At 42.9% G+C, this 13,744-nt stretch overlaps 1 protein-coding gene across 5 annotated transcripts in view; it reads right to left on the reverse strand.

The window, feature by feature from the left end:
• Positions 1-13,744, reverse strand: part of LOC309862014 (uncharacterized protein) — a 368,153-nt gene that overhangs the window by 191,416 nt on the left and 162,993 nt on the right. Inside the window, exons 6-7 of one of the 5 annotated variants that reach the window (XM_082725311.1) lie at positions 11,615-11,767; positions 2,935-2,982 (exon numbers count right to left, since the gene is read on the reverse strand). The exons of 3 other annotated variants lie outside the window; for them this stretch is intronic. In XM_082725311.1, the coding sequence (XP_082581437.1) occupies positions 2,935-2,982; positions 11,615-11,647 (81 nt within the window). In that variant the 5' untranslated portion in view covers positions 11,648-11,767. The remainder of the gene's footprint in view (positions 1-2,934; positions 2,983-11,614; positions 11,768-13,744) is intronic. One more of the 5 variants, XM_082725312.1, reaches the window with a different exon arrangement.

Consider the following 13,744-nt stretch of genomic DNA (forward strand, 5'->3'; position numbering starts at 1 on the left):
ACATTATTCTGGGTTGCATGGAGTCTACCCCAAGCAAGCATAATTCAGAGATCATCCTGAACTCCAGGCACTCCCTCCTTGCTCTATCCCATTTTTCAAGTGTAGGGTCCTCTCATTCGTGTCTGCTTTTGATCACTTGCCAGTCCTTCCAGGTATTTATCTACTTTTTCCAGAGTTTGTAGCTATTACCTCCATGAGACTTAGTCTGATAGGAGTTAGCTAGATATTACTGGATGTGGTCCCATGAAAAATTTTTAATTTTTAATTAAGTTCAAGAATTTTTAAAAGATTTTATTTATTTATTTGACAGACAGAGATCACAAGTAGGCAGAGAGGCAGGCAGAGAGAGAGGAGGAAGCAGGCTCCCCGCTGAGCAGAAAGCCTGATGTGGGACTCAATCCCAGGACCCTGAGATCATGACCTGGGCTGAAGGCAGAGGCCACCCAGGTGCCCCTCAAATTTTTATTTAACTTTAAATTATTTTATTTTATAAATAAAAAATAAAATTATTTTATTGAATACATTTAAATTTTATTTCATTTTCATTTATTTAAAATTAATTTAAAAAATTTTAAATTAATTTTAAAATTTTTAATAATTTTTAATAATTTTTTTAAAATTTAATTTTTAATGACAAGAATTTACTTCTTTTATTTTTAAATATTTTATTTATTTGACACACAGAAAGAAATCACAAGTAGGCAGAGAGGCAGGCAGAGAGAGGGGAGAAAGCAGGCTCCCCGCGGAGCAGAGAGCCCGACGCGGGGCTCGATCCCAGGACCCTGGGATCATGACCCGAGCCGAAGGCAGAGGCTTTAACCCACTGAGCCACCCAGGCGCCCCAAGAATTTACTTCTTTAAGAGATCATTTTGGCTGCTATGGAGGGGAATGAACTATTGCAGGAATCAAACAGTGGAAGCAAACTAGTTATGAAGCCACTTTAGTGTTCCATGAAAGAGTTGGGGGTAGCTTGTACTAGGATGGGAGCAGAAGAAAAGGAGAGAACAGGATTTGCTGTGGTGAATGAAGAAAACCACAAGGATGACTCCTAGGTGTGTAGCCCACGCATTTGGGTAAATAACAGTGTCTCTTAATGAAATGAAGGAGATTCAGAAAGAAGCAGCTTGGGAGTGGGGTATATTAAGTATGAAAGTGCCTTTCAGTTACCAAAGAAAAAGTATCAAGTAGGTGGCCAGACACAGGACTTGAGTTCAAAGCAGGGGTCAGAGCTGAAGGTGTAGATTTGCAGTCTTCAGTTTCTATAGGATGTGTGACACAATGGGATTAAATAAGCTCACACGAGGGAAGTAAAAATGAAGAGAGGTGGTTGCCGGAAAAAGACCTTGGGCATTGCAAAACTTAGATGTTGAGCAGAGAAGATGCAAGGAAATGAAAAAGCCAAAAGGTATCCAATAAGCTATGAGAAAAACCCTAGATGAAAAGAAGTGCTTTGAGAAGGAACAGAGAAGTGAGGGCTGCTGTGACTCTGACAAATTAAAGACAGAACATCTTTTAGATCTAGCAGTGTGGAAAGGCATCGGTAAAGAAGGGCCCCAAGACGGTGGAGACAGAGATGAGAAGAAAATTCAAGTGGGGGAGGTGGCAAAATGGTGATTATGGAGAATCCTTGTGGAAGCTATATTGTGAATGGGAAATAAATGGGGCAGTGGCTGAAGAGGGATGTGGGTCAAGGAAAGCTTTTTTTTGTTTAATATTGGAGTTATAAGACCATGTTTACATATTGCCAGGGAAAACCCACTTGTCTTTTCTGTATGAGCAAATCTGAATTCATATGTAGCCTGCCTGTTATTGGCTTCCCTTTTCCTATTCCAAGTCCCCAAAGAGGGGGTGAGGACTTATCTGTATTAAAGACAATGAAATATATCTTCTCCCCCTCTTTGGGGGTGTAGAGTAGGAAACTATGTTAACGATGTAGTTATCAAGGGGAACAAAATCCTGCTGTCATGTGACTGTCAAGAGGCACCTCACGGTCATCAGTATCAACAGTTCTACATTTAATACTGTGAAAATGTTAACCTTTATAAATGTAGGAAAACCCCAGTCTATTAAGGGTGTTTTCTCTGGGTGATATGGTCAGTCAATTCTCTTAATGATGAGTTATATGTTCTTTCCTATAACCCCAAGAAGAGCAATACAGTTTTATTATAAGAATACAGACTTTGGTATCACTCAGACCTAAGTTCAAGTTCTAGCTCTGCCCCTTCCTAACGCTGCATCTATTTTTGAAGTAATAGAGATTACTAGCCAAATATTTGCATGTTTTCTAGACTTCATTAATACCATTAGTACATCTGGCTTTCCATTCTTGTGCTCCATGATTGCTCTGGTAATATGAACTGTAACCGCTTTAAAATCTACCTCAGCATTGGAAAACTCTGAATACAGGGAACCTGAGCCCTGCACTTAATATTTGCATTGCGGATGTGAAGATAGTCCGCACCTCCAAGGGTTTCCGGCCACCAGGGATCACTAAATTGCATAAACAGCTGTCCGTGCAAAGTCCAAGAGGTTAATAATGAACAACTCTATTTTATCTGTGGCTAGGGAGGTGGACTCCGTGTTGTCAACACCAAGCAAACACACAGCAAAGCATTTCCCAAGAGAGATCTAGAGAGATAAGTCCGAGAGAAATGCACCTGTTAGAAAGATTACCCTTTTCCTGGGATTTCCTACTGTTTTTCCAACAACTGGTCATATTTGTCCACATGAGTCACTATTTTCCCCCCTACCTTACTTATCTCAGCTAACAATACGTAGAACAAAGACAAAAATTATATTTCCCGACAAAACCTATTAAAGGAGAGGGCACCCTCCGCATCAATGGAAAGGATCAGATTCCCATGAAAAGTCAAAGGAAAAGCTCTGAGAATGATAACATTTGGTGTTTAGAAATTATATTGAGAGTCACTTACTGAAAGATTAGATTTCCCATTGTTCTCATTTTGGGATCTGGAATTTGCCTGAAAAAGAATCAACAGGGAGAAGAGATGTTTCCTGATGATTTGCATATATTTGGCACGCTATCCTGACAGAGTATCAGAGTATCAAACCTAATAGTATATTTCAGAATGAAAAAGAGAAAATAGTGCCTCTCTTACCAGTAACAAAATAAATATTCCAGGTAAGGCTTCTGAATTTTCCATCTAGTTTTACACTCTGTCCCAGGAAATGGAGCTCCCATACTCTACTCTTTAAAAGCATTCTTTCTTTGGCCTCTTTAACATTCAAAATTAGCAGACAAGTCTTTGTTACCACCAGCAAGTCATCCACATTGCCTTCCACACACATACATGCCAGTTGGAGAAACTCAATCTTCCTTCTTCTGAAACATAAAAGGCTGCCTCAGCCCCATGGTGCCGAGGAGTCTAGGTATCCCAAGAGAGGGTTGAGATCATAGACCACCCAGCCCCTCCCCTGGGAAGGGTCTGCTGACAGCAGCAAGGGAAACCACCACCGAAGGGGGCAGCTTGTGGGTGAATTATTACTATTTTAAATGGTCTTCCAGACTGTAAAACTCCTTCCAGGTCTTGAACCAGAATGAACAGCATAGATGCTACAGGAAACAGCAAAATTGCACGGAGAGGAGTTAATAGCATGAAATATGCATGATGGCCAAACTGAGCAAAAAACTGGCATGTGCTACGGAGATCTAGGCACTCTGGACTCCTAGCAGTTCATTTTTACCAGTTTAACAAATATTACCTGGCTCCCTTGGGAAAATTAAAGCATCCACAATAATCACAGAAGACTAAGGATTGGGATTCCTCCCATTTTTATCAAAGGGGTGGGTTGGGAGCCTTTGACAGGTAAATATGTGTGTGTGTGTGTGTGTGTGTGTGTGTGTAGAGGAGAGAAAGTACAATATTTTAACCATGTCCCTGGAGGATGTGAAGTATGGAGAAGGAAAACCTATACTTTCCAGTATTAAGGGCAGGGTTTCTCAGTGTGCTCTCTGCAGCACCTGCATCAAACTCACTTGGTTCATGTGTTTAAAATGCAGATTCCTAGGCTCATGCCCTCATAGCTTCTGATTTAGGGCTCTGAGGTGGGTCCTGGGAGTCTGCATTTTCCATACACTCCCCTCATGATTCTAATATACTGTAGAGTTTGAGAATCATTAGCACAGGGTATGAGAAGAACAATTACAGGGTTGAGCCTCATGGAATAAAACAGATTTTCCTCATCCCTGTTTTTGGGTAGGCCAAAGTTATTGCAGAGCACTTATTAAGGATACATAATAAAGGTGAGATTACTTACAACATGGGGGTAGGACAACTGGTCATCTGTGTGAAAAAATAAAAACTCTACTCCTAACTCACTGCATACACAAAAGTAATTCTAGGTAAAAGAAAAATCTAGATGTAAAATATGGGCAATCCTTTAGCTTTCCAAGGGGGGACAAAAACTACATATCTACATTGCATATCTAATTGAGTGATATGTAAATTTTTTGAATAAGCTATAAAAGCACAAAGTATAAGGGAATAATTTATCAATTTGGCTACATGAAATTTTTAAAATTCTTTTTACATAAAAGACTCAAAATATTAAAGATAAGCAATGACCTGGAGAAGTAAGTTACTGGAACACTCAGATATGACAGATGATTACTATTTATACTTCATAAAGAACTCCTACAAATCAGTAGGAAATAAATAACCCAATACAGAGATAGACAAAAGATATGAAAGCCAAAATGCCCAATAAACAAATGAAAAGATGCTCAATGTCACTAACAATCCAGCAAATGCAAGCATTTAAAAAATTAGATGATGGGGCACCTGGGTAGCTCAGTGGTTTAAGCCTCTGCCTTCTGCTCGGGTCGTGATCTCAGGGTCCTGGGATCGAGCCCTGCATCGGGCTCTCTGCTCAGTGGGGAGCCTGCTTCCCCCCCTCTCTCTGCCTGCCTCTCTGCCTACTTGTGATCCCTCTCTGTCTGTCAAATAAATAAATAAAAATATTAAAAAGATATTAGATGATATTTTCATATCCATCAGATTGGGAAAAAAAATAACTTAGATCTGATGAAATTACATGTTTGTGAGAATGTTTAATGACAGCTCTTGTATATTGCTAAGGGCTCCATAAATTCATTTCATTGGTTTCAAGAGCAATTTCTTTTTTTTTTTTTTAAAGACTTTATTTATTATTTATTTGATAGAGAGAGAGATCACAAGTAGATGGAGAGGCAGGCAGAGAGAGCGAGAGATAGAGGGAAGCAGGCTCCCTGCTGAGCAGAGAGCCCGATGCGGGACTCAATCCCAGGACCCTGAGATCATGACCTGAGCCGAAGGCAGCGGCTTAACCCACTGAGCCACCCAGGCGCCCTCAAGAGCAATTTCTTAATCTCTAGTTAATTCTAGGAGGTACATTACCTTTTGACCTATCAATTCTACTTCTAAATATATAACAAAGGAAATTTCATACACATGCACAGGAAAAAGAGTATGAGAATGTTCACCTCAGCAAAGCTTAAAATTATATGTAACAAATTGGAAAATAAGGAGAATATTTTCCTTAAAGTCCAAGTAGCCATCAATAGGGTAGTGAATAAACAAACATGTATATTCATATAGTGAATTACGAGCAGCAGTTAAAATGAGATAGGTCTAGCGAATTAACAGGGATAAACCTCCAACACAGCATGTCAAAATAAAAGCATCTATCAAAAGGCTATATAGAAAATAATAGCATTTAAGTAAATTATTAAAGTAGAAATGGTAATATATATTGTTACGTGAACAATTAGATATAACGGAAGGTATAAAACATGCATGCGAAAGAGGCACTTCAACCTTCCCTTAATGGTTTCCTTCTGGGGAAGGAGGGGAAGGACTTGTGCTGTAATGTTTCACATCTTAAAAAAATAATGATCTGAAGAGAATATGACAAAATGTAACATAGTGCTCATCAGAGTGGTGAGTGAACAGGTGCCTGTCATAGGATTCAGGTGGGCTTCAGTATTTCATAATTACAAGAAAAAATACAAACAAAACCAGTATCAACCACAAGATGTGACTAGGGTGGGTGAGACTGGCACAGTCCATTATAGACTGGTGATACCTAGAAAGCTCGAGAAAAGGAAGTGGAGGCAACGAGTCTTTTCAAAGAAACATGGCGGGAATGAAGAAATAAGATTTTTCCAAGGGCAAACTCCTACAGGATTTGATTACAGGAAAATAAAAGAAGTAGTATTTATTCACACACCGAAGAAAAGAAATGCTGACAATCACACATGTAAAATGCTACCTTGATACTAAATGGTTTTAGCAGATAGAACATACTGTAGTTACACAATTTCTTATTAAATTTGTTATGAAAATAGTGCCAAAGAAACTTGAGATGAGTTAGTGTAAAATCCAGAAAACTGAGGTATCCTCTGTGATATTCTGAAATAATACATTTGGTCAGGGGTTGGTCTCCAAACCAATCATATTCTGAGACTCAGAGGGCTTAATCAGAGGCACAAAGTTTCCCTTGATGTCACAGCCAAAAGGCTGGTGTATTCATGAGAGTGTACCCTTCCCTGGGTATTGGAGAATGAACACGATCATGATGGGGGGAAATGATGCTTGGGGGAAAAGGATTCTGGATCCAAATTTAGTACATAGTAGATGCTCAAGGCACATTTGCTGAACTCACATCACAGTCTCAATAAACAGAGAACAACTGAGGCAACCAGGCAAATAATTCCTTCAGTGAAATTCTAGCATCATGAACCATATACACTTCCACTTTCTCTTTCCTCTTTAACTTCAGTTTTTATCTAACTCTTTTTCTCCAGCATGTTGTTACCTTCCACTTCTGCTTTTGTTAATGTGGCCCCAGGGTTATTTGGTCAGGTTTCTAACTCTGTCAGTTGCTGACGGACTGATTTCTGCTTTGAAAAGCACTGTAGTAAGAAAAGCCTTTCATTTTGCAAAAGAACTTGTCATGTCAACCCAAAAGCCACTATTTCACGCAGGTATCTAGAAGCCAGGAGCAGCAGAGGAATCTGCCACCCCCCCCCCCATCCTGCCCCAGTCCTAGGTTATGAATTTTTATTAATCAAACCAAATGTAATAGGATTCTTCTTGCCAGGGACTGTCTCAGGAATGAGCAATGCTATAACTCTGGCCAATGAGATGGGAGGAAAGTCTGCTGAGAAACTCATTTTGCTCCTAAAAAGGAAGAGACAGGATTGTTTCTTTTCCCTGTTTCTCAGCTCCCTCATGTGAAATGATATCCTTAGAGACTGCAGGCATCCTGTGACATGAGGGCAAACCTAAGTGGAAAAGCTGTATGTGGAGAATGGCAGAACAGAAAGACAGGAAAGAACTTGAGTCCTTGATATTCTTGTTAACCAACCCTGGATTTCCTGCTAAGTGAGCTTGTCCTAAACATTTAAGCTACTTTTAATCAGGTTTTCTGTTTCTTGTAGCAGAAACTCTCCTAATAGTGATATCCTACTGTGTTCATCCAAAACTGTGTTCATCCATTCCATTAGGTGATATCTCAGCACAAAGCGTCTATGCAAAGACAGTCCATATCTTTTTAAAATAGGGTCGCTGGGCCCCAAGAGGCCCTGGGATGCCGCCTAAGCCTAGGGAGCCAAAGGAGGGGGCTGGCGATAGAGAGGCTCTCGTTCTGGTGCTAGCCCACACAGTCCATCTGGGGGCCTGGCTCGTGTCCATGAGGGAGATATGGAATCCGACAGGTTAAACAGTCAACAAAACAAAACACCAAATCCACTTCATCGATTTCACTGTCCTGTTGGAGGCCACACAACAAGCAGCAAAACTTTCTTTAAAAAAAAAAAAAAAAGGTGGGGGGGAAGTAGGTCAGGGCTCTTCTGCTTGGTAGCGCACTGAGCCCTGGGCCAACTCCAAAAGCAACCGCTCCACTTGGAGGTCCCTATTGAGCAATTTGAGTGATGTCAGTACTCAGGGCCTCCGAAAGCCGTACGGTTTCTGAACCTGACCTCACCCGTGGTTTTCCTGGTAACTTTTTAAAACCATTACTTCCTGCCCTGTGCTTTATTTATCCCACATGTTTATTTTCTATACAGTCTATTCCAAAACAGAGCTCTGTGTGAGTTTCCAGGTCACCGCGTCCCATCAGGGCAAACTCAACAGATGTGGGATGAGCTGGAAGGTAAAAGAGGCCATCCCTGCTGATGCCGAGTGTAGGCTGCCACTGTGGAGCTGGGTTCTTGCTCTGGGGCCAGACAGGGAGAGTCAGCATGTAAGGTTTGTGCAGTCGTCTCCCTTCTCAGAAGGGCATCCTGTGGGCAGGGCACATCCCCTCCGCCCCCACACCCAAGAGCATTCGTTACTGACATATTCAACCTGAGTATGGAGGTCAAAGAGGTGCCCACAGATTCCCGAGAAGCTTGCTTTCATTTCCTTTTTCTTCTGAGGGCACCAGCAATTTCCTTCCATTTAATTCATTCTGTGGGTCTCCTGGCACTGTCAGCTGTTGTCATGGCAACGGGGACCAGCAATGCTCTCCGAGGTTCATGCACCCTGTGGCCCACTGCCCACTGGTCTCAGCTCATCTCCAACAGCCTTGCCTGCCCCTCAGCAGCCTGGCACCACCACAGGATCAAAAGCCCACAGGACTTTCAGACAAGAGTGAAGTCTCTTGCTCCTCTACTAGATCCCAACGAATAAGAATAAGAATAAGAATAAGAATAAGAATAAGAATGGCACCAGGGTGGGTCAGTGGGTTAAAGCCTCTGCCTTTGGCTAAGATCATGATCTCAGGGTCCTGGGATTGAGCCCCTCATCAGGCTCTCTGCTCAGCAGGGAGCCTGCTTCCTCTCCTCTCTCTGCCTGCTGCTCTGCCTACTTGTGATCTCTCTCTCTGTCTCTGTCAAATAAATAAATAAAATCTTAAAATAATAATAATAATATGAATAAGAAAGATTCTCTAGGAAACCAAACCGCAAACCTTTGAACTCAGTTTTGTTAAAACTAAAATTGATCTTTCATGCATCTGAAACCAAAAAATTTGCTTTTGGCCATGGGCTATTTTCTTTGACCTCTTCCACCTAGGAAACTCAGTCTTCAACACCTTGTTAGGGTGGTTTGGTGTTACAAGGCCTGAATCCATGATGGTGGTGGGGATGAGCACAATATTAGTGGAAAGTACTGGAAAGTAGGCACAATCAAGGAAAAAGGCTTTCCTGGTTTTTTTTTTTATCCTTTATTATTATTTATCATGTAGTATTTATTACTACCATATTGTTAGTACCTAGAACCTAATGTAAATCCTATCTGTTTTCCCAGATACAGAAAACGAGCATAGATGAAGAAGTGATTGGCCCATGTTCGTGTAGCAGGTGGCAGAACTGGAAGTTGAACCCCGAAAGTCTAGAAGGGAGTCCTTGGTCTTCACATTCCATTCATCCCTGAAATACACTTACTGAACATATGTGTGCCATGTGTGCTAGACCCTATAGAGCTATAAACAAAAGGGACAAAGCACCTCATGAAACTTATGTGGGAACTAATGCGCAGAGAAGATGAGCAATTTGTCTAAGGTCACACAGCTGGGGGAGCTGGGATTTGAACTTAGCCTCCTGATTCCAGCACCTGCCCTCTTCTCTCTCAAGAAGAATGGGAGGCACTGGCTTAGCTTTGCTCTGGAAACTGTAACTAGAAAATGATAATGGGGGACTGTGGTGGACTGCAGCTAGTGTCCCTTTCACCTCTGAGCAAGGTCCCTTGTCGATAGGGTTCACTCAGACTGCCTCGTGACTGTGGAGCCAACTGGTGTATCGTGAGGCAGGGGCAGAGACCCTTTCTACCTCTGCCATCGGGATGGTCCAAACTCTGGGGAAAACACCATGAGGAGATGGTTTACATCAAAACTGCACTTCCAGATTGTAGGCAGCCTGAGACATGTGACTTAACTCTTGTAGCACCAGGGTCAGGTCTGCTCCTGTTTGCAATGGAATAATCGGAATTCCACCTGGAGACCAAAATGACTTATTAAGTGAAACCAGACGTCACTCCCCAGGTCCAAGTGTAAAAGCTCTGAGTGGTGCATCTGCACTTTCAATGAAGCAGAGATGTTGTGTCCTGAGACTTCCGACAGCTAAAGACAAACACATTCGAGAGGATGAAGGTGCCAGAAAGGGCCGGATACGTGTTTTTAAATTTCTTTGTTTCTTGGATTAAAAAAAAAAAAAGAAGAAGAGAAAAGAAAAGAAGAAAAAGGTAGACTACCCTGAATAAATGTGGTACCATTTCCTTCTGGGAATTGAGTTTAACTAAATCGATGGTGAAAGCAAAGGGAACTAAATGTGGGGAATCCAAGAAGGAAGGAAAAGGAAAGGGGGAGGGATGAAAAAGTAGAAAGAGGGAGACAGAAGAGGGAAGTCCCTCCAGAAGACGTAAAGAAAAATAAGAGGATGATGTGGCGAGGAGACCACGACAGAGGATCAGGAGAAAATGCAAGAGAGAATAAAATCAAGACGGGTAACCAGAGGACAAGCAGAGAAGAAAGACGGTTATTTTCTGTGTTGGTTTTCCAAATGGCCCTCCACCTGGGGCTCTGGCCACCCCTCCCCTTAGCCATTGCTCAGGGGACTCTCTATCAGTCTACTGAAGAGGCAGGAGGCTATCAGTTTACAAGAAGAGAGGAAGCAGAGGAAGAGGAAAGAAAGCAGACAAATTACTAAATGAGGAAGCCAATTATCCAGCGCACCATACTTCAAGCTGTCAGTAGGCTGCTATTCCTCAGGCACCTTGGAGCAAAGCGGGACTCAGAACTCTAGAGTTTGCTGCCATCTGGCCTCTCCAATAAGATCATCTATACAGACATCCCCCTGGCCAGTATGCTGAGTGAAATCTTTCCAAGTCCGAGACCACTCTTATGCCACCACTGGATCATAGGATCACAAAGGCAGAAGAGGCTTCCAAATAAAACTGCCCAGGAGCCATTTCGGTTTCTATTTGTACAAACGATGGGCTTACTTGGAGCCTTCTGCTAACTTCTCTAACAGCGGCAAACATAAAAAGCCAAAAGCAATAGACACTTGCTTTAGTCCAGAAGCCGGACATGGTGCCCGGTGCAAGCCCTTCTGTGACCACCAAAGGCTGGTACACAGAGGGTGGTTTGGCACACAGGGAGCTGAATGGATGGGGACTTCTTTATTTCCACATAAAGCCCTTACCAATGTTGACGCAGAACAAAGAAAAAGCCACCTCACCTAGCCACATGGGCTGACCAGGGCACAGCTGCCCAAGAGCGGCCCCCACCCCATCTGATGTGGCGGGGGTGAGGGCAGAGGTCAGAGAGGGGATCCAAATGTCTGGAAAAGGATCCTGTTCGTCTGTGGCAGGTTCCGCTTTGCAAGAAATACGAGTTACAGAGAAAAGCTGGGGCATGGGGCAAACACCTGCGGCACGATTGTAGAACATCTCCATCCTGAGTAAGCAGCCAAATAAACTCCAGCCGTAGGGACGTCTGCAAAGTATCAATTTATGACACTTTATTTTCTTGTTTCCAGCATCCCATCAGGTGACGTGCAGTTGGTTTTAATGCGAAGGAAAGCAAAGAACCCCAGGAAAGGGAAAAATATCAGGTGGACAGTGATGAGGTTACCTGTGGGATAAAAGACGTGGGCCTTTCAGGCATGACTACGTCCTTACATCCCTCTGAAAGCAGAAATGGTCCATCAGCTTCTCCCCTCACCAGCGTGTTGCCTAATTCCAGAAACAACTCTTTCCTTCTCCATAGAGAGTGATGACTGTAACTCTGGAAAACATTTGTAGAGACTGATATACCCACTGTCATGCTCTGGAGGGAGAATGGATGAGTCACATTCACAGCTTTTATAACAACGGTTCTCTCAGTGTGAGGCCCGCGGACTACTTGCGTCAAAATCACCAGGGTCCCCTGTCAAGAGTACTGAGTGGTGAACTGAAGTTTCTTGGGAGTGGGGCTCAGGGATCTACATTTTTTCAATAAGGAGCTCTGCTGGGGATTCTTTCAAACTCTCAAGTTTGAAAATCACTCTTCTATCACAAGCTATCCATGCAACTTTCCTCCTTTCTCTTCAGCCAGCTTGCTTGCTTTCTTCCTTCCTTGCCTCCCTCCATCCACCTATTACAACCTTCATTCCAGGCATGGTGTTTAGTGCCAATGGTGCACCAGACGCGGAACCAAGGCTGCAAATGGGCGCAGCAAGGAAACACAAATGGAAATGCCTGTCTCTAGCTCTACTCGAAAAGCCATCAAACCACGAGAAGATGAGTTTGGCTCCCTGCTGTGAAATGCAGGACCCTAAAATGCAGCTGAAGAAATTAACACATACAGTAACAATCACAAGCGACACATGGTCACTTCCATAGACAATTTCCATTGGGAAGAAGGGTGGAAACATAAGCACATTTATCAAGTTTGCCAGTAAGTCTTTGCCCCTAGTTTTTTGCTTGCCACCTATAGAGCATAGCCACCTTCACTCAGTGTGAATCAGAAATATATCCACTGAGGTCTGTGCCAAGGGCATAACCATCTGAACAAGTAAGTTAAGGTGGGGCAGGAGACACCGGACACGGAGGCCAGGGAATTCTCACCCACAGGCAGGAATTTGTGCCAGGCCTGCCATTATTCAGCCCAAGGCAAAGACCAGAAGAGGCTGGCACAAAAAGCTGCTGTGAAGAGATTCTGGAGATGGTCATGGGACGGTTTTGTTCATCTTCTCTTCTCATTATAGCAACATGTTCCACATGAAAGGAAATGCAGTGGCTCGGAATTACACTCTAGCCCAAATACCGATCCCAATACGTTGCTTCGGGCAACACACGCTAGATATTAGGCCATGTCTGGTACAGATCCCGACACCCTTCACCAGTGCCCCAGTCAGCCGAGAAGCAATCCCCTTTCTGTGAAGGGGAACTCATTTTTGCCAGTTCCCAGGGGATCACCATCTTTGTATACCAACTGGGTCAGCCTCCCCTCTACTCTCCTCTAACCTCACATGAGTCTCCAACCCCATCACACTGTCCTTTCCCAGTTCACGGTCTCTTCTATGACAGCACCCTTGACCCTTCTCCCTCCTCCTTCTCCCAGTCTTTTCAACCACAAGCTTTCAAATCAGAATGAAACAAAAATCCTTGACCAAGTTTTGCATGTATTTTAGTTCTACAAATAAATAGGGGAAGAGATCCCCAAGAATTTCATGCCACTCATTCAATATGCTTGTGAGGAAGACTGATTTCCTCCTGGACAAAGAAAGGAAAAAGCGAGCACATAGTATACACAATGGGAGGCTCAGGCAATGGCAGCAATGAGGTTTCAGCTCTGCTAGTCCAACTTAAACATGACAGCAATGGACCAGAAGGAAACCTGTCTGATAACCCTTTAAAAATAATTCCACTGCCTGATAAGAAACAGCTTATTTTCTGTGAGCTGCAAAGCTGAGTGGGCCACCAGTCGAGCTGCAGAGCAAATTCATCTTGGGGAAGAATTCACGGTCTTAGAGTCAAATGGTATTTCTGCTCATTTGGATTTTGCATAAAGCCAACTATTACACTGGTTTTCAAACTGTGTTCCAGAGTTATGCCCAATGCGTGTCTACTCCCACCTCTAGGTCCTGCCTGTAGATTGATCAAGGAAAAACAACATCTCTAAAAGCTTGGAAACCACTAGCATAGCACAATAGTTTCCATGGGTTCTCAGGTGCTCGGGCCAAGGCAGAAGATGAAAACAGAATAGAGAAAGAGAGGAAAT

This window comes from Mustela nivalis, assembly GCF_964662115.1.
Source record: "Mustela nivalis genome assembly, chromosome: 3".
Taxonomy (NCBI): domain Eukaryota; kingdom Metazoa; phylum Chordata; class Mammalia; order Carnivora; family Mustelidae; genus Mustela; species Mustela nivalis.